The sequence below is a fragment of the Neovison vison genome, chromosome 12 (assembly GCF_020171115.1).
Source record: "Neovison vison isolate M4711 chromosome 12, ASM_NN_V1, whole genome shotgun sequence".
NCBI classification, from domain to species: Eukaryota; Metazoa; Chordata; class Mammalia; order Carnivora; family Mustelidae; genus Neogale; species Neogale vison.
Window position 1 is genome coordinate 61,243,358 of NC_058102.1, and position 24,554 is coordinate 61,267,911.

Consider the following 24,554-nt stretch of genomic DNA (forward strand, 5'->3'; position numbering starts at 1 on the left):
TCCCACTGATGACAAACTTATACTAGAATCTAGTAACTGGTGAACTAACTGTAAACTAGATGGAAGTCGATTGAGAAAAATCTACTCATGTTTCATAACATGGTTTGGCTTCATGAAATATCTTCTTGGTCTACAAAGAGCTTCAAACCTCTAAACACTTTACCATCTAGCTCATGACTCAGAGAGTGTACCATCTAGATAACCAGAATTGCATCTCTATTATTCAGGTGTAAGTAACTCAATGAGTAAGGAATAATAATAATTACCTCACAATTTCCTCTCTCTGAGACCAAAATCCAATTGTGTTCAGACTCTAGACAGGGGCTAAAATTTCCATATACAAGTAGTAATAAAAGGGGCACAAAGGGATCTTATATTTAGCTTTATTAGAACTGAAGCTCTTTTAGTAACAAGCAGATCTATTACTGGATATTTAGACGTTCAATTCAAACATAGTTTGAACAGAGTAGCAGTAAAGACAGAATTTAGGAGCAGAGATTCCAGTCAGGTATCTGGATGACAGCCCTCCACCACTATGGAAGTTTTTATTCAACTTTCCTAGCATTCGTATTATTCATCACTAGAGTGATTATAATAAAATATAATGGTATTTTTAAAAATTAATAAAAAGTGGATGTAATGTATTTAATATAATATAGTGGTTGGAAGTTAAAAAGTGTTCAAGTAAAGATAAGTATAAGTGTTATTTTATTGCTATGAAAGTTACTATTTTTAACACTATTACTAATGTAAAGGACTGTACAGGATCCAGAAGAAAAATGTCACAAAACCGATTTGCATTCACAATAGAATATAAGAAGAGGTAGGAAAGGACCAAAAAATCATAAGAAAAAAATAGAATAAAACGAATAGGTAACAAGGACACAGTTAAAGGTTACAAAAGAAGTCAAGGAGATGAAGGAGATAAAGTCAGGTCACAGGGATAATAAAACACAACTGCAGAATTGGAACCTGCCTTAGCAGAAATAAAGGGCATACTGAAACTACTAAAAGTCAAACCTATTATGTATAGAACGCTCTCAGACTTAAAGAAAAAACGAAAAAGTGAAACTAGATCTTCAATAAGGAAGATAATCACTAGCCAACATAAATCATATTCCAAGTGAGATGGAAAGCACTGAAGGGTTCCATCAAAGGAATGATATGATCTGACATTTTATTTGAGATTTATGCAGTGAATTAAATAATACATGAAGAATATATAATAATGTATATACAAATTAAAGAATAATATTAGAACAGACATTCTTATTAAACAGTAACTTTAGCAGCAAAATATTGCCAGTATCGTAGGATCTGACCATGTGCCATGTTAGATCTCTTTTTGTGTACATAAGAGGTAATCTTCAGAGAAAAGTGTTTTGTAGCTTTTCTTTTCACCACTTCACCTTTTCCCATTTCACCATCAAAGGATATCTATCCATTCATTAGCAATATAAAGTTTAGGTTTCCTTTTTAATGTCTACCTAAATGGAATCAAACTATGTGTAGTTTTTGAGCCATGTATCTTTCACTCACTGTTTTTCAGATTTATCCACCTTGTTCCATGTGGTTTTGATTTGTTTCCATTGTTGTATGGTACTCAATTTGATCAACGGACCTCTATTTATTTGTATATTCTACTATTGATATATTCATGAACTAATATCAATAATTTATCTAGGGTATACTTAGGGTAACAGACCCTTTTCTAATAGGGACACATATATTTCATAACATATGAGAGTTCCCATTGCCCCATTTTCTCACCAAGGTATGATACATTCCAACCTTTAAAATTTTTGCCTAAGGTATATATTTTGATCATATTTTAGTTTTAATTTTTACTTCCCTAATAATGAATAAGTTCATTATTCTTTACTTAAAATATCACACTGCAATCTTTTTATTTCTGAAATATTTATTTTTTAATTTATGTTCAATTAGCCAATATATAGTACATCATTAGTTTTTGATCTAGTGTTCAATGATTATTTGTGTATAACACCCAGTGCTCATCACAACAGGAGCCTTCCTTAAAATACCTATCACCCAGTTACCCCACCCCCACCCTTCTGTAACCTTGTTTGTTTCCCAGCGTCCAGAGTCTCTCATGGTTTGTCTCCCTTTCTGATTTCTTCCCATTCAGTTTTTCCCTCCCTTCCCTATGGCCCTCTGCACTATTCCTTATGTTCCACATATGAGGGACACCATATGATAACTGTCTTTCTCTGCTTGACTTATTTCACTTAGCATAATCTCCTCCAGTTCCACCTATGTCAATGCAAATGGTAGGTGTTCATTTTTTCTGATGGCTGAGTAATATTCCATTGTATATACAAACCACATCTTCTTTATCTATTCATCTGTTAAAGGATGTCTCGGCTCCTTCCACAGTTTGGCTATTGTGGACATTGCTGCTATGAACATTGGGTTGCATGTGCCACTTCTTTTCACTACATCTGTATCTTTGGGGTAAATATCTAGTAGTGCAATTGCTGGGTCATGGGGTAGCTCTATTTTTAACAACTTAAGGAAAATCCACACTGTTTTCCAGAGTGGCTGTACCAGTCTGCATTCCCATCAACAGTGTAAGAGTGTTCCCCTTTCTCCACATCTTCACCAACGTTTGTTGTTTCCGGTCTTGTTAATTTTTGCCATTCTAACCGGTGAAATGTGGTATCTCATTGTGGTTTAGATTTATATTTCCCTGATGACTAGTAATGAGCATTTTTTCCCGTGTCTGTTAGCCATTTATATGTCTTTGGAGAAGTATCTCATGTCTTCTGCCTATTTCTTGACTGGATTATTTGTTTTTTGGGTACTGAGTTTGATAAACTGTCATCTTTTATGATATATAGATATAGATATCGATGTAGATAGATATACACAGTCAAACTTTTCATCCATTTTCTACATTACCTTAACTTTTTCAAATAGATTGATAGGAACTACTTACATATTTACTCATCATTTGATTATGTGTATTGCCAATATTTCCTTTTAGCTGGTGGCTTGTCTTTCCACTTGCATTATGGCTTGTATTTATTAAATCAACTATCTAGAAGTTTAATCTACATAAAGTAAAACACACTCATGTTAACCATATAGTTTGACTAGTTTTGCAAATGCAAATGCCTATGTAATGACCACAGACATTAAGATATAAAATATTTGCATTGCACCAAAAAGTGCTCAACTGCTTTTTTGCAGGAAATACCTTCCATCCTAGACACCAGGCAACCCAAGATTTACTTTCTCTGTATATGGATTTTCTTTGCCTTGATCTCCAAGAGAATTTTATTAGAAGTGATAAAAATAGGATTCTTGCTTTGTTGTTAATCTTAAGGAGAATGTTACAGTCCTTTACCATTAAGTATGAAGGTATGTGGAGTTTATGTATTTTTGGCATGAAGTTAGTCACCCTTTACTAGGTTGAAAAAGTTTCCTTCCTTTCCTCATTTGTTAGGAGTTTATATTGCAGATGGGTAATAAATTTTGTCAAATACCTTTTCTGTATCAATACAGACTGGCATAAGGTTTTCTCATTTTTTCCTTCCAAATATTAAAAATATTTTTGCACTATTGGGATAAAGAACACTTTGTGAAAATTTAAAACCCTTTCCAGGTATTTCTGGATTCAATTAGCTAATATTTTGTTAAGGGTATTTGCATTTTTATCAACAAGACACAACAGTCTGTATTTTTATTTTGCTATAATGTTGCAGTTTGATTTTAATGTTGGAGTAGTGCAGGACTTACAAGTTGAGAAGTATTCCCTTTCAGTATATTCTGAAAGAATTTAAGTAGATTTGATTTGATTTTGTCCTTAAATGTTTGATAAAATTTACCAATGAAATCATCTTTTTGGATTTTTCCTTGTGGCAAGGGTATTAATTACCAATTCAATTTAATTGAATAAAACTATTCAAATTTTAAAGCCATCAATTTCCCTCTAAAGTTTAGTAGTATCCAACAAATTTTGATATGCTGGCCATTATCTCTAAATATTTCTACCCCATTCTTCTCTCTAGAACTACAACTGCGTATGTGACTTTGACAGTTCTTAGATGTCATATGTTAGTTTTTCTCCCCACTGTTTTTTCCCTTCATGTTTCAGTTAGGATAATTTCTCTTAACTTATCTACAATTTCATTGATAATTTTCCTATCTATGTTCAATTTGCTGATGTGCCCTCTGAAGGAATTCAGCTCTAATATCACATATATTTTTATATTTCTATCATTTAAATTTGCTTTTCTCTATAGTTTCCATCTCTGTGTTGAAGTCCCCCCTTCTGATCATGCATGTTGTCTATATTTTCTACTAGATCCTGTAACATGTTGATTATAGTTATTTAAAGTCCTTGTCTCATTATTCCAACAAATATCGATTTGTCAATTGTTTCATCTACTAACAATGGGTTATTGTAACTTGCTTTTTTATACAAATTGTAATTTTTGATTGAATGCTAAATATCACATGGAGAATAGTAGAGAATGAGGTAAATTGAATTCACACCTGGAAATGGGCAATATTCTTTATTTATGCTATTACTACACACTATTGATATAATCTAGTCAAGATTGTGCTTTGTGTTTCATCGTTGCTATCATTACCGTAGGGTATTTCACACTTCATATTCCTTAAAATAGAGGTTAGCCACTATTACCTGTAATTACAGTGGGGCTTGTGCTGCCAGAATTCTTTCCTCGGTATTCTTGCTTCACTTTGAGCTTTCAGCAGCCCCTTCTCACCTATGCACAGAGATAGTCCCTCTCAACACTCTTGTCTCTCCCCCAGCACTACTCTGCTCTTTGTTTATTATTCTAAATATACTCATCCTCTGTAGTAAGGTAAAGGGAGGTCTGTGTTGTAATGATCAGTCACAGCCATAGGCAGACTGTGTTCTATAGTCTCAAGATTGGAACTTTCTGAGAATCCCTGCCCCTCCACATGGCAGCCAATCTGTGCCTTATATCTGTAGTTACTCTTATACTGAAGATGATTTTCTGACACTTGTACCTGGCTTCTGATTGGTATCCATGCAGGATCCTTGACTCAAGACAGAGTATCCTTCCCCTTCCCCCTGGGCCAAAGGTTTTTGCTTTGATCTTTCCGTCACTGGCAAAGGATCTTCTGCTATATCTACCTCTCACCTATGGGGAGACTGTTTTGCTTTCTCTCCCTTTCCCCACAAAGTAAGATTTGTTTGCCTGGGATCAGGGTGACAGAGAGTGTTCTACTCCTCTGAGTACTATAATTTTCCTACCAGCAGCATAATGCTTTTGCTTCTTGTTAGAGAAGGCTCCACAGAAGTGGACAGGCCTTTGTGCCTGTCTCCCAGAAACAGCTGATCATCTGGTACATACTAGACCACTAACTGGACGTTCATTTTCCTGAACAATATTTTCCCTGAACAACTGGTAAACATCTATGGAAAATAACTTAAATAATGATTGTAAACTCTCATTATGTCTTAGACTTCCAGATATTCCAACTTGACTGGCCCTTTAAGAACTTATTATAATAAGTTAATTTATTCTTACCCTCTTATATAGTGGTCACCTCCTTCTCCTGTGCTCTGCTAAAGGTCAAAGACTTTATATGCTCCGTCTCTCTTGGAAGGGGCCTATTACTCTTTGGAATCTAGTATATTTGGTCACTTGTGACCTCAAATCTCTAATGAAGTCAGGAAAAAATATGATTCTTTATATTATCTGCCTTTTTTCATCGCAAAGGTATGATGAAATATCTATATTTTATGCTGAAATGGAACTCCAAAGAATATTTTTAAAAGATTTTATTTTTAAGTAATCTCTACACCCAACATGGGTCTCAAGCCCACAACCCTGAGATCAAGAGTCACATGCTTTACTGACTAAGCCAGCCAGGCACCCCTCCAGAGACTATTTTTAATCTTTGAGGAACAAACAATTTATAATAGCAATAACTAGTTCATCTGGAACAAAAATAATTCTAACTTCTCAATTTGTCTCCAAACTCATTAACTGAATTTGGCAATTTTCAGTGAGTGAATATAAATAGAAATTCATTAAGGTTTATATAAAACTTGGAAAATGGCAAGCTCTTACATGGCTGTTCCTTTGGTCTTCATCACAGCTAAATAACAGTGGGGAGGGAAGGATATGTTGTTTTGTCTTACAGAAAAATGTAGAGGAGAAAAGTTGTTACCAATCTTCTCCAATGTTCAAAATACTTTTAGGATATGCTTAATATCTAAAGTATTAAAATGCTGCTCCTCAATAAGTGCATTATTGTCAGTTTTCACTAACCCAAAGGGTCACAAAGATTAGAGGTAGTCCAGTTCAAATCCTATATAAATGCAAAATCTCTCGACATTCCTGACTGTCTGCATACCCTTAATGTGGAGGAACTCTCTACCAACAGGATAGTCTCAAATTTTGAACAAATACTTTTTACAAAGATTTTCCTCATAAGGAGTCAAAATAAGTGTTTATAAAGTTTGCAACCATTTGTTCTAATTTGTCATTCCAGAGCTGCTTACAGTAAATGTTTTCACCTTTTCACTTAAACAGACTTCAAATATGTGGAAATAGTCACCATGTTTCTTTTTTCTTCTTTTTCTTCCAAGCTAAAGATTCCTAGTACCATCAACTACCTTTACTTTATGTCCATTAAACTATAGTCTTCTGGCTCAGGACTCAGCATTGTGTGCTCCATCTGTGACCCCAAACTCCTTTCTCCATCAACCTAAATATTAGGTGTTCTGAAATGTTACATACCCAGCATTCGATTTTTCTTTCCTCCACAGTCTCTGTTTAAACAGACATATCCAAATTCCTGGCCAGGTGTCACCTCTATGAAAACTATGCTCAACTATGCATGTTTCATAGTTATAGAATCTCTCGTATGGTGCATCAGCCATCATAGGATTTGTAAATTTTAGGCTGATTATTCTCCTTCTACGAAGTTGTGTGTGTGTGCATGTGTGCGCACATGTGCACATGTACACACACATCCCTATGTGTACGTATTAAGGGAAACTCCATGGTTTTGGAGTTTAGAAAATGTTTCCATACAGCAGTTTTGCATTTGCTTCTGCTGGGTCCAAAATAGACACTAAATCCTGGCACAATTTTTTGACATAAATCCATACTTCACAGTTAAACATACAATTTTTCAGGTATTCATTTTCCTCACTCAAAGCTCCTGGAAAGAGAAAGTCTTCCTCAAAATCTCTCTTGGTCGTTAGGGGCTGTTTTTCTTCTCCCACCTTTTACAGGTGACAGCCTATCCAGTGTCAGGAGCTTATTCTGAGATTTCAGCTCCAGATCTGGCCTTTCCCATCTTCCTCTTACTGGTTTAGGTCTAAAATCTCAGCATTTGTCGCATCGTGAGCAGTAAATACCATTCTCTAAGTCTGAGGGCCTAAATCTAATCTGGTATTTCCCTCAGGCCATTTAGCATCAATGTTGAAGACACTGCTCTGGCTTTAAGTTCCCTCATTAAATTTCTGTCACCCAGAAATTTATCCTATCTTTGTTTTGGGCTAAGTCATATACTTACACATTTTTCTTATAGTTCAACTAGCATTTATATGAGCATGTGTTCTCTGTGCGCTCGTGTGTGCGCGCACGCGTGTGTGTGTGTTTTCTCAATTCAACAGCTGGCAGAGCTAGAATCGCATTGCATTTCCCAATAGCTAAAGGTTGTGTGTGCTTGGTTGTCGCTGTGGAAGGTCAAGCTCTTCGTATCAAAAACCACATTCATCATAATCTCATCAAAAATCTTCCCAATATTTTTTGCCATAATTAATGGGACCCTATCTTCTTAGTTTCCCAAGCACAAATTTCTGTTGGTCCACACATTCAATTAATCATCAAGTTAATTCTACTATTGGAACATTTCATTTAACATATTCTAGCAATCTCAGCAATTCAGGAATTTAATGAATATAATATTTATCTTTCAGAAGTTGAGGAAGATTAAATAAGATAAATAGATCAGATATGAAGCACTTCAAGACTAGAGTTAAGAGTGTAAATTAGCTACTGACTGGCCCAAGTCAACTCTGCATTTGCATTTTCATTAGTAATATTTTAAAGATTTCCACAAATTATTATCACACATCTATTTTGAATGTATGAATGAAAACTAAACATAGCACCTAATACATGCCCTTCTCATAGTTTTTATTATCTTTTGGTTTTTATTTTATTAGTTATGTGGAGATGTACAGTATCTGATTTCTCATATAAACTGAAAAATTCGTGTGAATGAATAAAAATCGAAAATGAATTAATTAGCCAAAATGTAACCTTTATTCTCTGCCAGGCACTTTTTCATATTTTATCTTATTTAACTATTATAGCAACCCTGTAATTAATTATTATTTTTCCAATTTTACAGAAGAGAAAAGTTATATCCACAAAAGTTAAATAATTGATAATAGTTACAGGTACAAATGGAGCAGAACCAGGATTTTTAACATAGATAACCTTATTGTAAAGCTGAAAACAAAGTGACTACACTGTTTGGAATGAGTATATTAATATACCAATAGTTGGGTTGCTCTTCTTTGGGAAACTCTAATTTCAAGCCCAGTCTCAAATGTGGTACCCAGAACTAAACTCCCGTTCAGATTATTCACATGGAAAATGTGGGGATTAACTTTATATTTATGAAAAATATATGGTTTTCAATTTAATTTAATAATGAAGTAGATCTCTGTCAGTCATGTGACAGTGTTGACTCAAATTGATTCACACACAAATAAAATGACTGACTTTTTTCATATGAACTATTCATAAATTTTTCTTCTCCATGTTATGACTGAGTAGTTGTGTTTTCTTCACCTGGAAAAGACTTAAGATGTATTCCAATTAAATTGCATCTTCTTATTTTTCATCCATAGCAAAATGTAGATGATATTATTGAAGAAGTGAAAAATATATGCAGTGTTCTGGGGTGTGTGGAGACCAAACAAATTACAGATGCTGTAAATGAACTAAATCTAATTCTTCAGAGAGAAACAGAGGTAAATACATTCACTTATCGGACAGTAATTCTTTAACACCTGAGTTCAATAATTAATTAAGGAGAGTGAAAGAAAAAAGAAGAGTGAAAGAATTTTGAGTAAGTACTGTGTGTCTGTGTGTATGTGTGTGCACATATGCATTTCAATCATTTGGGGCTAATGGAAACTTGATTCTATTATACCAGAAGGATTTAATTAAATTAAAAGAAATTTCTTACACCTTTGAAGTTTGTAACTGCGATATATCTTCCAAGTGAGACTGAAGTTAATCCTACCATCCTACCAAGAGGAAGATGCCTATATAATACATTTATAGGCAAGTGTTTTATAGACTATTAATGGCTCTCATGTGCACCAGGATATGCAGGGGTTAAGTATCCATGCTTACATGGACAAGCACACATATAGGAAAGAAAAGACCAATTTTTGCGCTTTCGCTGAATTTGCAATGCCCATTGCTAATATGATCCCACCTTATCAAATAACACCCTTTATTCTACTGTTTAAAAAGCATCATGTGACTTTTTTAAAATCTCAGAAATCTGACATAGAATTACATGTGTGATTATTACCCAAGAAAAAGGTTAGGAAATTTGGTCACAATAAATCCATTCAATCTTGTTATTAGTTTAGCAAATGATGAAGCGGAAAGATATGATGACGATAAACTACTACTTGAGAGTGCATTGCAATAATAAAATAGTTTCAATTATTTATTATTGCATTTTTATTTTATTTCAACTCATCCTCATATCAATGCCATAAAGTTGTTATTTTAAAGTTAATTTTGTTATTAAAATCTGATGCTTAGAATGCTTGTGTACAGAGGATTAATAAGTGGCAAAACAGGGGCGCCTGGGTGGCTCAGTGGGTTAAAGCCTCTGCTTTCGGCTCAGGTCATGGTCTCAGGGTCCTGGGATTGAGCCCCGCATCGGGCTCTCTGCTCAGCAGAGAGCCTGCTTCCTCCTCTCTCTCGCCTGCCTCTCTGCCTGCTTGTGATCTCTGTCTGTCAAATAAATAAATAAAATCTTAAAAAAAAAAAAAATAAGTGGCAAAACAGAGATTTGAACTCAGGCCTCTTCCTCAATATATGTGAAACTTCACAGCAGAAAGTGATTACATGCATTTCTTATCTGCATGGAAGGGAATGGTGCAGACTACCTTGAATATGCCAATGTTCTTCTGTAAAATTGGAACAATAATAATTAATTATAGGGTGGCTATAATGATTAAGTAAGATAAAATAAGAAAAGGTGCCTGACAGCCTCTTCCTCAATATATACATGAAACTTCATTACAGAGAGTGATACATGGAAAGGAACAGCAAAAGCTATCTTTAATACGCCAGCCTTGAAATTTCAAAAAGATTGATTTAGAAAGTGGACAATTGTATTAGTATATATAAATCGTCATCATTGTTTCAAATAGATGACTATGGAAAAAAATCAGTAATTTCTTAATGTTGGGTTTTGTATGTCTTATTTTAATTAGCACTTGTTTTTGTAATTAGAGAGCAATAATGAATATAGAAATTTAAATACCTTCTTTGCATTACATAGTGACAGTGGTGATTCAGGAGTAGTGGAATCATCCTACCAAAAAATTTTCCAGATAAATATCCATTAAAAGCTAAAATCCCAAAGCAAAGAAGAAATCAAAATTTAAACAATATAATCAATAAATATAAAAGTTTATGTCATGAAAGTAATAACTGTTTATTACATTTTTCTTAATGGGAAAATATCTACTCATATCTTCCAATTATAGAAGAAAATGAAATAACTACATAGTCTCTAAAGCTGTTTTTATATGTACATATTAATATCCATGTTCTTCTCAAATAATAAGGTTAAAAACTTTGAAGTGATCATATTTATTCTGGTCATATTTTTTTATTCTGTGTCAGAGTGGGAAAATTATACATAGTCTTAAAAACCCTATCACTAGTGTGTTGTGAATATGGGTCTTTTGATGAACTCAAAAACTTAAGAATTTTATGATACTAAGAAGAGCTTTCCAATAGCTAAATTTAAGTCAGGATAACAAGGTAGTGAGAGTTAACCTTCAACAAGCAACTAGTTTCTCTTAGATGATCACATCTGGGAGACTTTATAAGTGTCTAGAGCTGATGATAAAACACAAGGGTTGAGGGTCATGCAAATATGATTTGCACTCAGTAAGTTTTTAGCTGAACATCCTTAGGAAAATTAATTCACATCTTTTAGTTTCAGCTTTTCTCAAAAATTGCATGCATGCATGCATGCATAAAAAATAGATAGATACACAGATAGATAACAGAATTTGCAGGGTTTCTATGAGCATTACAAATAATGTTAATAAAGGTCCAGATGATAGTGCTTCTTGCATGAGTCATATTAATTACTGGAGGTAGTGGGGACGCTGCTGGTGGTAGTTTTTGAGACTCCTCCCCATGTAGCCAACATGAAGGTTTTAATTTGCACAAGCACCACTTAGGTCCTCATTTTCTCACAATCACTGATTATAGCAAGCTTCATGACAGATATGAGCCTTTGCCAGAAGAGGAGACCACATGCATGAATGTGAACACATGACTTTCTGTCTGTTAAGATCACTTGGTTGTGCTTCAATTTTATGTCCAGCTCTCAGTGAATCAATACGCTGAATCAGTACTAACAACAGATCAAAGAATGAGGGAAATCTAATTTTAGGATAAAGCACTTTAATGCTATTAAAATATTACTAGATACAAAAGGTTTTATCTTTAAAACGTTCATTTTTCTGAAACTCCCTAAAAGAACAAAAATAACGAGTTTCTCAGAAATATCAAGCCTTCAGTATAGCTGAAACCAAAAGAATCCTTTAAAGAGAAATTGAGTATTTCCTAGGAAAGCTATGAACAATTATAATTCTCAAAAAAAAGCTCATATTCACATTTCACATCTGTTATATACATATGAGCACTAAATTATTGTGATTATTGACACATAACAGTAGAGTTGACAATCACAAGTTTTATTTCATATATGTCAATGGCAAAAAATAGTTTAATACCCCTTAATAAGCAGATTCTTATTTTGAGCACACTTTAAAAGTTCACTTATTCTATATCACCTTCATTCAAACGTTTTGTTCTTCTCTTTCTCCAACCTAACCATGAACCCACCTCTGTAAGAATGTTGATACAAATAGTAAGTACATTTTTCAGAATTTGCATAGTAACCAACTGCAGTTAACAATGCCAAAGTATCTCAGTGTGTCTACCCACCACAAACTAAGATTAAAGAAATACTGAGAAAAGTGAATCTTCTGCCAACAAACTCAAATTTGAGAAACTTTCCTTTTCCTTGGCTGAATTTTTTGGTCAACTTCCAAGAGACTATTTCCTGCCATACAGAGAAGTAATTAGGTATTTATTAAATGGAAGTTTTGGCAAGATGATAAATTATATCACAAGTGCAGTTATACTCTTGTTCATGCTCTCAGCATTGGAAACAATTTTCAATCCTTCAAAATTATATTCCAGAATCTCACATAATATATTTCCATTACATGTTCGCACAATAAATGAAACAAAGTGAAAAATATGGTCTTGTGCTGTAGGTGGATGTCATGGTGATTTTAAAATACAAGTTTATATTTCTGAATAAATTGAATCCCAGTTAAGTCAGGCTAACATCTTTAATAGTCTCACCCACATGGATGGGGTGAAGATCTTATGTATTGTTATTAAGCCTAGTGGTTGAAACCATGCTCCAGTGAAATATTATACCTAAAAGTAATGCTTCTGGAAAGCACATGAAGAATGCTTTTAAGTTGAAAAGCCATATATTCATATTAAATTACATTTTAAACATGACAGAAGTGTTTTCTCTCTAAAGGAATATTGTAGCAAGTTCTTTGTTACAAGAAAACAATTATTCCCTTGAGAAATCAGGCTTTCATATATTAAAAACAAACTTGTGAACCAAAATTTCAAAAAAATTAGCATTAATTACGGTGGATCATATTAGAAAATGTGTTTGCTTTTGGACTGAAACCTTATTTTTAGTGAATCTGTGAATCACCTTATACAGTTTTCATGATAATGAATTTTACTGTCAGCAATTCCTAAACCACCGAAATAATTCTAGGCCTCCAACAAATATAAATGCAAGTAAACAAACAAGCAAATAAATAAATTAAAACCATACTAATGGATGTGAACTAAAATGACAACAAAAAATAAAATTTCAGATAGTATTTTTTTTTTAATTTATGATATGGTCACAAGTGTTTTACTATCAGTTTTTTAAAATCCCCTAAAAATAAATAAAGAAATGAAACTATATCATGAGTCTATATAATTTTGCCCCCTTCCATCCAGCCCTCTTTTCACTGCAGTCCAAAGCTTGCAACTGAATAACTGCTAATAAGAAGAACTGGACACACTAAGCAGATAATTAAAATGCACTTTTTTCAAAAAATCATTCACTGCTGTGGAAGGGGAATGGAGGATAGTCAATATATATAGAGCTGTTCTAACAACACTAAATATGCATAACTTATTTTAAAATTTTTCAGTCAAAAAAACCCAGATTGTTTATTAAAACATTCAGAAGGCTTTTCTTTCATCTTACAATTTAGCTTCCTTCTATTTATTATCAGTTTGATTGTTTTGTGAATTTGTTTTCTTAAATAACAATTGTATCTTCACATTTATTTTTTTTTCAGAATTTTCATGAAAATTCAGAGACTTCAGCAAAAGGTAAAATATACATCTAACCCACATTAAAAAAAAAAAAAAAAAAGTTACAGAATCCAAGATAATTCATTTTCAATTTTTCATCCAAATATCAAGGTAACACACAAAATATTTTTTGAAGTGAAAATGCTTTGCTAAAATTCTTTTTACTGATGGAAATGATTATTCTGCAAGTGAATAAAAATCCACTCTCTAAACTTGTAGCCTGACATTTTTAAGAAATGGAAAAGTCAAGAGATCTATAAAAATGAAAGGAATACTGAAAATATTCTTAAAACCATTCTAAGAAACTATGAAATTTTATTTAGCTAATTATATTTTAATGTAAGAGAGTCAGAAAAGTAGCAGATGTCTCTCTTCAAAGTCACTAATTTCAGATTTAAAGTCAAACTCTATCTGAAAAACAATCTGAGGGGTTTGAAGTGGCGGGGGGATGGGAGGTTGGGGTACCAGGTGGTGGGTATTATAGAGGGCACGGATTGCATGGAGCACTGGGTGTGGTGAAAAAATAATGAATACTGTTTTTTCTGAAAATAAATAAATTGAAAAAAAAAAAAAGAAAGAAAGACCAATCTAGCATAATATGTAGGAGGATTAGGTTCTGGAATAATTAGTGTTCACAGAGGCTCTGAGCCTATAAAACTGCAAGCCACAGGAGGACTTTGCCTCTACAGAAAATAGTGGGTGAGTGATAGTGTGGTGTAGAGCAAGGGACCCAACTTTTGGAATCTGGCTAATTTCAACTCTGCCATTTTTTGACTGTCATCTTAGAGAATTAATTCTTTGATCCTAAGCTTCCCTGATATGCAGAGAAGACGTGCTAGTATTTAATGTGCAGTGTGGTCAGTTGTTCCTGTTTGCAAAAGCAAATGGTATTTGGCATATTAACACTCTGAGTAGCTTCAAGGAAACTCACTCAGAGATGTTCAACTCACACTCCAGGTGTAGAGTTCATAATGAAGTGCAAATAATAACCTCAACCTGCCCTCCAAGCCTTAGTCATTTTTAGGAGAAAGTTACGGGCAGAGGTGGTATCTTCTCAACTCTAATTTCTACCACTCAAAAGAAGACACAATAACATGTGAAGAACTCCCCCACTTCATGTCACAGAATTAAATGGGATGGCAGAGGGCACGGAAAACAAACAAACAAACAAACTAATAGTGTAAAAATCCCTATTCCAGACACTCATTAAACTCCAGAACATCATAAAGGGAAGGAAATGATAGAAACTGGTAACAATATCACTAACAGAGCCCAAGTGATAAATAATCAGTTCAGCTGGAGGTATGCTTATATAGAATTGTACCTCTCTTCATTTCTTTTAGGAATGCTGGAATAAAAATCCCTTCAGCCCATACTCTTCAGGGGTTGAGGTATAAGATCCCACAAAACTGTGTAGGAATGTTCCCAAAGGTTTATACTCATGCTAAATCATAACAGATTCTAATTAATATATTTTAATCAAATATATATATATATATATATATATAGTCACTGTTTCTCAACACTGTTTTTCAATTTTATGATACTATAACTCTTTCCCCAGAGTAAAATCAGGTGTGACAAACATTATAACTCCATATTTCACCACCAAGCCCAGTATATTGAGTCTCTAGCACATGTCACATACTTCCAGTAGTAAAGCATAATGCAAAAGCACACACCACTATACTACCTCAAAAAAGCAAATTATAACCAAGAACTGTATTTCTGCACAAGAAGTCAAGAACAAGAGTTTGAATAATTATCCAAATAATTAAGATTTCCCAAAATATATGCTGGGGCTTGAATTAATAAGATCTCTGACCCAACCTTATGATTTATTTTAGATGTATATTCATTTGCACAAGATTGGAAATTATTAGTATTTTTTAATGATTTTTTAATAGATTATTTATTTATTTATTTGATAAAGAGAGATCACAAGTAGGCAGAGAGGCAGGCAGAGAGAGAGAAGGGGGAAGCAGGCTCCCTGCTGAGCAGAGAGCCCAAAGTGGGGCTCGATCCCAGGACCCTGAGATCATGACCTGAGCTGAAGGCAGAGGCTTAAACCACTGAGCCACCCAGGCACCCCAAGATTGGAAATTATTAACTAGAAGTTTGCACTTCCTGCTTCAGAGTACCAAACAGCACAATGTGGGAACTGGGAAATATGTTTCTATAAATTTATAATTCCCAGCCTTTGTTGTTCAGGAGAATCCTTGTTGGTAGGCCTCTAGAGTTGGATGAGTCCTCTTTTTAAAAACGATTTTTACACTACTTTACTCTTGTTTTATTAATTGTTACTGCTGATTTCTCAGAGAATTTTAATTAGAGCTCTTTCATGCTGCTTGTCCTCTCCGACTGTTTTAACAAAGGACACCACTTTAAGTAAAATTTGGCCATCTTATAAATTTTGTACAAATTTATGAATAACTAAGTGAATAATAGCATGTGTTGAACAACAACAACAAAAATGTTTAATTGTGGACAGACCTACTGAGGGGCAGGATGTGGGAAGAAGCTTCATGCAGAAAAGTCCTGTTTTTTGAGTAGCCAAAATGCTATTGGAACAGGACAGACTAACAGAGGAAAAAGCTGGCTCTTTGTATTATTTTCTTTGGAAAACAGCTAGAAACTACAAGCAATTTATGCTTCAGGAACAACTTGATGAGGCACCCGGGTGGCTCAGTTTTAAATGCCTGCCTAGCTGAGGTAATGATCCTGGGATCGGGCCCCTCATCAAGCTCCCTGCTCAGCGGGAAGCCTGCTTCTCCCTCTCTCACTCCCCCTGCTTGTGTTCCCTCTCTCACTATGTCTCTCTCTGTTTAACACATAAATAAAATCTAAAAACAAAAAACAAAAGAAACAACTTGATGAGAAAGTGCATGTGTTTGAAAAAAAACAGTACTTGGCTTGGCACGCATCGAATCACACCAAATCACAGACGTTTTTAAGAAGGAAATTTCTAAAGATCTGCTTACTCATTCTCTCAATGACCCCTCCCTCAGCTGCCTGCAGGTTCCGTCACAGGTCACAGTGTTCCTCTCCGTGTAGTTGTGAGCGCCCCAAGCAGACCCGGAAGTGCATCGTGCCGCCGCCACTGTGGGCGGGGCCTTGTGCCACAGAGGTGTCTGGGATCCCATCTGGGACACAGAACAAGGTCCTGATCAACATGTGGGCGGGGCCGTGTGCCGCAGGGGTGTCTGGGACCACATCTGGGATGGATGAGGACAAGGTCCTGATCAACATGTGGAAACAGAACCTGGAGTCTGGAGAAGAACTGGGCTCCCAGGCTGGACCACTACAAAGCAAGACGGTGCCGCCCATCTTCCCAGTACCACATGGAAGCCTCCTCGCGAGAGGCTTTCACTACCGACTCCCCTCGGTGGCAGAAGGGCTGAGCTAAGGGTGTCCGACTTGCAAGCTTGGCGTTGAGGCCTCGTGAAATCGAGCGCTCCTCCAAGACCGAGGCAACAGAAACCACGACATCATCTGCAAACACGTGTCAGGGGCCTGCAAAGTTAGCACAGACTTGCGGAGAGAAGGCGCTCCCATCGAGCCTAAGCAGCACAAGTCTCAGTGGAAGCCAGAGCCTGAAGGTATTAGGAAGACAGAGCCCGAAAGGAGGTGTCTTCCCAAGCCATGCCCCCGGCAGACGCCAGGCGGCAGAACAGTTCTTCTGCCTGCAGTGTTTCGCAACCTGGTGTGTCTGGCGCCGCGATTCCTCCACAGGGCTGGCTCCGCCTCATCCCGGACAGTAGCTCACTATCCACTTGGTGGTCCCACCCACTGGTCACGTAAGGCTCAGGACCCTCGGAGAGACAGGGTTCAGGCCTCCTGACAAGATCTTCTGCTCTGGAGTGGGGCCTCGAGGCTCCGCTCTCCTCCGCCCTGTGCCCAGCTCAGTGGATGCCACTATGGATCCTCTCCACAGGCTAAGCTGTGGTTCCGTGGCATTTCTCCAGGACGATGTGGCCAAAAAGCAGAAATATCTAAAATGTGGCATTTCAGCATGCTCTTCTGGCCGAGGATGGGAAAGGATGGCTTTCAGATCAGATCGGCCTGATTTCTTTCTCAGGGTTTTCTGCTTTACACGTGTCTACCAGAATGAACCCGTAGGATTTAAGGCCTGTTGCCAGGACTGGACGAAGCCTGACAGAGGCTGTGTGAGGACGACAGACGGATGCACACCGAGGGGTCTTTGACTATGACCACAGCTCGCTCTGCCAACCCTCCGGAGAGTCCTTCAGCCAAGGCCGTCAGGAATGAGGGACTACGAGGAGGGCACCAGAGCTTCCATTAACAGCTTATTTCACTTCGTACCGTCTTTTCATTTCCTAAACCCTTTAATCGCTTAAATATTTGTCAAAGATATTCCTGATCTGGCTTAAAAAAATAATGTTCGAGCTTTTGTATTTGACTTTACTCATTAACTTTTGAAACACTACTACAGTGGAATATTAAAAACAATCACGGGGCGCCTGGGTGTCTCAATGCGTTAAGCCTCTGCCTTCAGCTCAGGTCATGATCCCAGGGTCCTGGAATCAAACCCTGCATCGGGCTCTCTGCTCAGCAGGGAGCCTACTTCCCATTCCCCCTCTGCCTGCCTTTCTGCCTACTTGTGATTTCTCTGTCAAAAAAAAAAAAAAAAAAAAACACAAGTCATGAGCATATTAATGTATGTGCATATTAATGCATGCAAAATGTCAGTAATGAGAATTATTCACTGGCCCCATTAAGAGGTCCGACACTGAGGTCCACCCATGGGATAAGGTTAGTCATCCTCATAAGCTTCTTCATTGTAATGTGTCATCTTTCCTGATTTTGATTTCTAAGTTCATAACCTGTACTACCTGGTCCATTGCATCAGTCTTTTCTTCCGTACTCTGTTTTTCCAGGAAATAGTTTATTTGGAAAACAAAAGCCAGGAAAATTTACCTTAAATTCAGTGGTTAGTCTTTTATGTGGTTTAGGATAAATTGGTATGCCTTTATCTAGTACATACTTGGAACTATTGCCCCTTGTCCTTAGTCTTTTTTTTTTTTTTTTCATTTTTCTTCCTTTGTGACAAGTCACTTTTATGAATAATCCATAAACCTCTCTTAAATAACTAATAGTAAAAGTTAAATAAAGCTTTGATTTTGAAGAGATTTAGTAAGCATCTTAAATCTTTCATTTCAGGCTTATTTCAGATCCCAGCCAGGTAGTATTACTGTTCTCTTTTCACAGCAGGGCAATGTATATAATTAGTGTTCAGTTAATAGTTAACATCATAGCACAGTCAAATGTATTATGATTAATTTTTAGATGGGATTTGTTTGAAGTACTTACAAGTCATGTAGAAAAGCTGTTCATTGTCTGATATTAATTCTAAAGAAATCATAAACTAAAACAAAAAATATTGCAAATTATAGAATGCCAAATTAATAATCCAAAACTCTGATTTATGATTAAAGTCCATGCTTCCAAGATTTCTGGAACTGAAGATATGAAAGCTTATTGATTATCTACACTACTATTAGCTAATTCAGGCTGCATATAGAGGCACAGATGGCTAATTGGTCATTTTAATTAAATTTTATTTAAAATTTATCATAAGAAAATTCAAAGCTATAATTGGTGGCTTATTGTAAGTGTGGTCCTTCAAAGATGACCTGATTTCTATCCTTTTTTTCTGCCCCCCTTAGGCTTGATAGAGAAAGTGGCAAGTGAACTATCCAGGTCAATCTACCAGCTTATCAATGCCTATTGCTACAGCTTTTATGCAGATTTCCAGCCTCTAAAGGTACCTGATGAGATTCCCTATGTAAATCCTGGGCTCCATTCCCACCTTAGCTTCACAGTGTATGCAGTTCACAACATTCCAGAGATTTGGGTGCACAGGTAAGTGGTGGTGAGTTTTTCATAAAAAGGTGACTTTTTACTTGGTTTCTAATTAGAGTTTAATTTGTTCTTATTTGCAGGAGCAAATATTCCATAAAAATTTTGAAATTTAACCAGGATAGATTTATCTTAAAACCATTTTTAAGAACTTTATTCCCAAATGCACATTCCATTTCCCTCAGTCTTTTACCATTCTTCATATTAAAAACTGCTGCATATTGCCAGTATATCATTAGGGAAACAGAGACTGCTCATTCTATTTAGTGATTGTCCTAATTTTTTTTTTAAGATTTGAGTTTAAATGACTAATGCTAATTAATAAAACTGAGAGAGAGAGAGAGAGAGCGCACACACACAGGGAGTAGTCACTCTGATATCTACGAAGTTATGACTGGTAGACATTTTGCGAAATTAGTACCTTGATAAAGGGAGAATTAGCCAAGAGTTATTTGAGTTACAATGGAAATTAACCACAAGTATGCATGGAGGAGTATTGCTAGATTTTAGGTTGGCTCTATTATATAGTATTTTTTAAAATAACATCATTAGACTAATATTATAACCACTATTTGAAATTCCTTATAGATTAAATCTATAAGAAAATGTGGATTAAATCAATTAAAGTTAATAAAGGAATAGTAATTTATAAATTTATAAATTTTATAAATTTATAAATGGATTTACTATACCCACTGTATTTTGCACCTCAAAGAAAACCTGAAACCATTTCAGTAAAAAAGAGAAACGCTATATGTATTTTTGCAAGTAACTGACCTGTACACATAGTTATAAAGTTAATTGGAAAGATGTGCTTGCTTCGGCAGCACATATACTAAAATTGGAAAGAAAAATTTACCTTTGTATGTAAAAAATATTATCTACCTATGTACACATATGCATATTTCTTTAAATCTGTGGGATGAGGGATCCTTGGGTGGTTCAGTTGGTCAGGTGTCTGCCTTCTACTCAGGTCATTGTCTCAGGGTCCTGGAATTCAACCCCGTGTCTGGCTGTCACTCAGTAAGGGGTCTGCTTGCCCCTCTCTGCTCCCACCCCCATTTGTACACGTGTGAGCCCTCTCTCTCTGTCAAATAAATAAATAAAATCTTTAAAAATCAATCAGTCACTTAGTCCATGAGATGAGTATGTAAAAAACACTACCTACCTACACATACACATATTTCTTTAATCCATAGGATGATCTTTTATGCTTTTATTTTATGAAAATGTAAAGACCTGATGTATAATATCAAAAACTGCTATTCTGATGGTTTCTTAAAATATTTAATTATTAGTAAATACTTACTAATTTTAATTAACATGGAAAAGCTGTGTAGCCTGATAAATATGGATAAAACTATATGGGCAAGCCTGCATATATATATGGTGTGGCAGTGTTGTTAATTTTTTTCCATATTTTTCTATCCTCTGCTTCACTTATTTCTGCTATAATATTTATGATTTTCTTCCTTCTTTTAACTTTGGACTTAGTTTCTTTTTTTCTAGTTCCTTCAGTATATAGTTAGGTTGTTTATTTTTTATACTTCTTATAATAGAGGAATTGACAGCTATCAACTTCTTTCTTAGTACTGTTTTTGCTGCATCTCAAGTTTTGTTATGGTGTGTGTTCATTTTCATTTGTATCAATATATTTTCTAATTTCCCATTTAATTTCTTGTTTGACCCAGTGATTGTTCAAAAGTGTTCATTTCTATAAATTTGTTAATTTTCCCGTTTTCTTTCTGCTATTGATTTCTAGTTTTATCCTATTGAGGTCAGAAAATACATATGGTTTGATCTCAGTCTTTTCAGATTTGTTAAAACTTGTTTTGTGACCTAACACATGATCTATGCTAGAGAATGTTCCGTGTGTTCTAGAGAAGAATATGTATTCTCCTGCTATTGGATGGGATGTTCTGTATTTATCTGTTAGGTTCTTTCTTGTTGTTGTATTCATTATGAAAAGTGGGCTGTTGAAATCTACTACTATTGTGTTGCTATTTCTTCCTTCAGTTCTGTCAATGTTTGCTTAATATTTTGCTCCAATTTGGGGTGCCATATGTATTTACAATTGTATCCTCTTGACAAATTCACCCTTTTTATCATTATATAATGTCCATCTTTATCTCTTGTGATTTTTTTTGACTTAAGGTCTGTCATGTCTTAAGTATGTAAGGCAAGCCCTACTGTGTTTTGATTGGCATTTGCATGGAACATCTTCTTCTGTCCTTTCACTTTCAGCCTATATGTATCCTTTAATCTAAAGTGAGTCTCTTATAGGCAGCATATAATTGGATCTTGTTTTTTTATCCATTCAGCTATGCTATGCCTTTTGATTCTGGAGTTTAATCCATTTGATTTAAGGTAACTAATGATAGGAAAGGACTTAACTATTGCCATTTCTTCCACTGTTTTCTATTCTTTTCCTCTCTTGCTGTCTTCTTTTGCATTTTTTTGATTATTTGTAATGACATACTTTTTTAATTTTATTTTTTATTTTTCTAAAGATTTTATTTATTTATTTGACAGAGAGAGATCACAAGTAAGCAGAGAGGCATACAGAGAGAGAAAGGAGGAAGTAGGCTCTCTGCAGAGCAGAAAGCCCAATGTGGGGCTCGATCCTAGGACCCCGAGATCATGACCTGAGCCGAAGGCAGAGGCTTTAACCCATTGAACCACCCAGCCGCCCCTGTAATGACATACTTTGATTCCTTTATTTTCTTTTGTGTATCTTCTATAGGTAGTCATTTTCTTTGTGGTGACCATAGGCCTTATGTAAAGCATCTTATATTTTTAAAACACTCTTTGTTAAGCAGATAACAACTTCAGACACTTAAAAAAACTCTATTCTTTTTTTCTCCCCTTACCACACTTTATGTTATTGATATCACAAATTACATCATTCTGTTTTACATATTTTTATAATTATAGCTTTTTAATACTTTGCCCTTTACTTTCTATACCACAGTTAAGAGTGGTTCATGCACCCTTACTAAAGTATTCTACTGTATTCTGTATTTGTCTACATATTTACCTTGACCAGTGCCCTTTGTACTTTTGTATGCTTTTGTGCTTCTCTCTAGCTAGCATCTTTTTATTTCAACTTTGAAGACCACTGTTCTTGTAAGTCAGGTCTCATGGTGATGAAATTCCTCAGGTTTTATTTCTCTGGGAAAGTATTTCTTTGTCCTTTATTTTTGAAGGACACTTTTGCCAGAGCAAATATTCTTGACTAGCAATTTTGTCTTTTAGTACTTTGAATATATCATCGCACTCCCTTCTGGCCTGTAAGGGTTCTTTCTGCTGAGCAATCTGCTGATGAACTTATGAGGTCTCTCTTTTATGTGGTGGATCACTTTCTTCTAGCTGCTTTCTTCTAGCTGCTTTGTCTTTGACTTTTGATAATTTGATTATAATATGTTTTAGTGTGCTCATCTTTGGGCTTATCTTAGGTTGGTTTATGGAGCTTGAATCTGGGTGTCCCATTTCCTTACATACAGTTGAGAATTTCCCAACTATTATTTCTTTAGATAAGCTTTCCACCTCTTTTTCTTCTCCTCCTGGGACTCACATAATGTGTGTATTTGTCTGGTGGATGGTGTCCTGGAAGTCCGTCCCCTAAGCTTTCTTTACTCTTCTTAATTCTTCCTTCTTTTTTTTTTTTTCAATTTATTTATTTTCAGAAAAACAGTATTCATTATTTTTTCACCACACCCAGTGCTCCATGCAAGCTGTGCCCTCTATAATACCCACCACCTGGTACCCCAACCTCCCACACCCCCGCCACTACAAACCCCTCAGATTGTTTTTCAGAGTCCATAGTCTCTCATGGTTCATCTCCCCTTCCAATTTACCCAAAAGCACATACCCTCCCCAATGTCCATAACCCTACCCCCCTTCTCCCAACCCCCCTCCCCCCAGCAACCCACAGTTTGTTTCGTGAGATTAAGAGTCACTTATGGTTTGTCTCCCTCCCTATCCCATCTTGTTTCATGCATTCTTCTCCTACCCACTTAAGCCCCCATGTTGCATCACCACTTCCTCATATCAGGGAGATCATATGATATTTGTCTTTCTCCGCTTGACTTATTTCGCTAAGCATGATACGCTCTAGTTCCATCCATGTTGTCGCAAATGGCAAGATTTCGTTTCTTTTGATGGCTGCATAGTATTCCATTGTGTATATATACCACTTCTTCTTTATCCATTCATCTGTTGATGGACATCTAGGTTCTTTCCATAGTTTGGCTATTGTGGACATTGCTGCTATAAACATTCGGGTGCACGTGCCCCTTTGGATCACTACGTTTGTATCTTTAGGGTAAATTCCCAGTAGTGCAATTGCTGGGTCATAGGGCAGTTCTATTTTCAACATTTTGAGGAACCTCCATGCTGTTTTCCAGAGTGGTTGCACCAGCTTGCATTCCCACCAACAGTGTAGGAGGGTTCCCCTTTCTCCACATCCTCGCCAGCATCTGTCATTTCCTGACTTGTTGATTCCTTCTTTTTGTTCCTTTGGATAACTTCAAATGACCTGTCTTTGAGTTCACTGATTCTTTCTTCTGCTTGATCAGGTCTACTCTTGAACCTTTATAAAGATTTTTTTTAATGCAGTTATATGCTTCAGTTCCAAAATTTCTGTGTGATTCTTTTTAATATTTTTTGTCTCTTTGTTTATAATCTCATTTTATTCATGCATCATTTTCCTGGTTTGTTGAGCATTTTTATGATGATTATTTTGAATTCTTCATCAGGTAATTCATATGCCTTGATTTATTTAACATTGGTTTCCAGAGATTTATTTTATTGTTTTTGTTGAGCCATATTTCACTCTTTCTTTGTATCCCTAGTTACTTTGTACTGGAGTCTGTGCATTTGAAAAAATATAAGGATCATTGGTTTCATACAGAGAAAGAATACTTTCTTTCTTTCTTTCTTTCT

The 24,554-nt window shown here is 35.6% G+C and overlaps 1 protein-coding gene across 1 annotated transcript in view; it reads left to right on the forward strand.

The window, feature by feature from the left end:
* Positions 1 to 24,554, forward strand: part of PIK3C2G (phosphatidylinositol-4-phosphate 3-kinase catalytic subunit type 2 gamma) — a 364,772-nt gene that overhangs the window by 78,605 nt on the left and 261,613 nt on the right. The window contains exons 9-11 of the mRNA XM_044227234.1: positions 8,900 to 9,022; positions 13,715 to 13,748; positions 19,418 to 19,613. Of these exons, the coding sequence (XP_044083169.1) occupies positions 8,900 to 9,022; positions 13,715 to 13,748; positions 19,418 to 19,613 (353 nt within the window). The remainder of the gene's footprint in view (positions 1 to 8,899; positions 9,023 to 13,714; positions 13,749 to 19,417; positions 19,614 to 24,554) is intronic.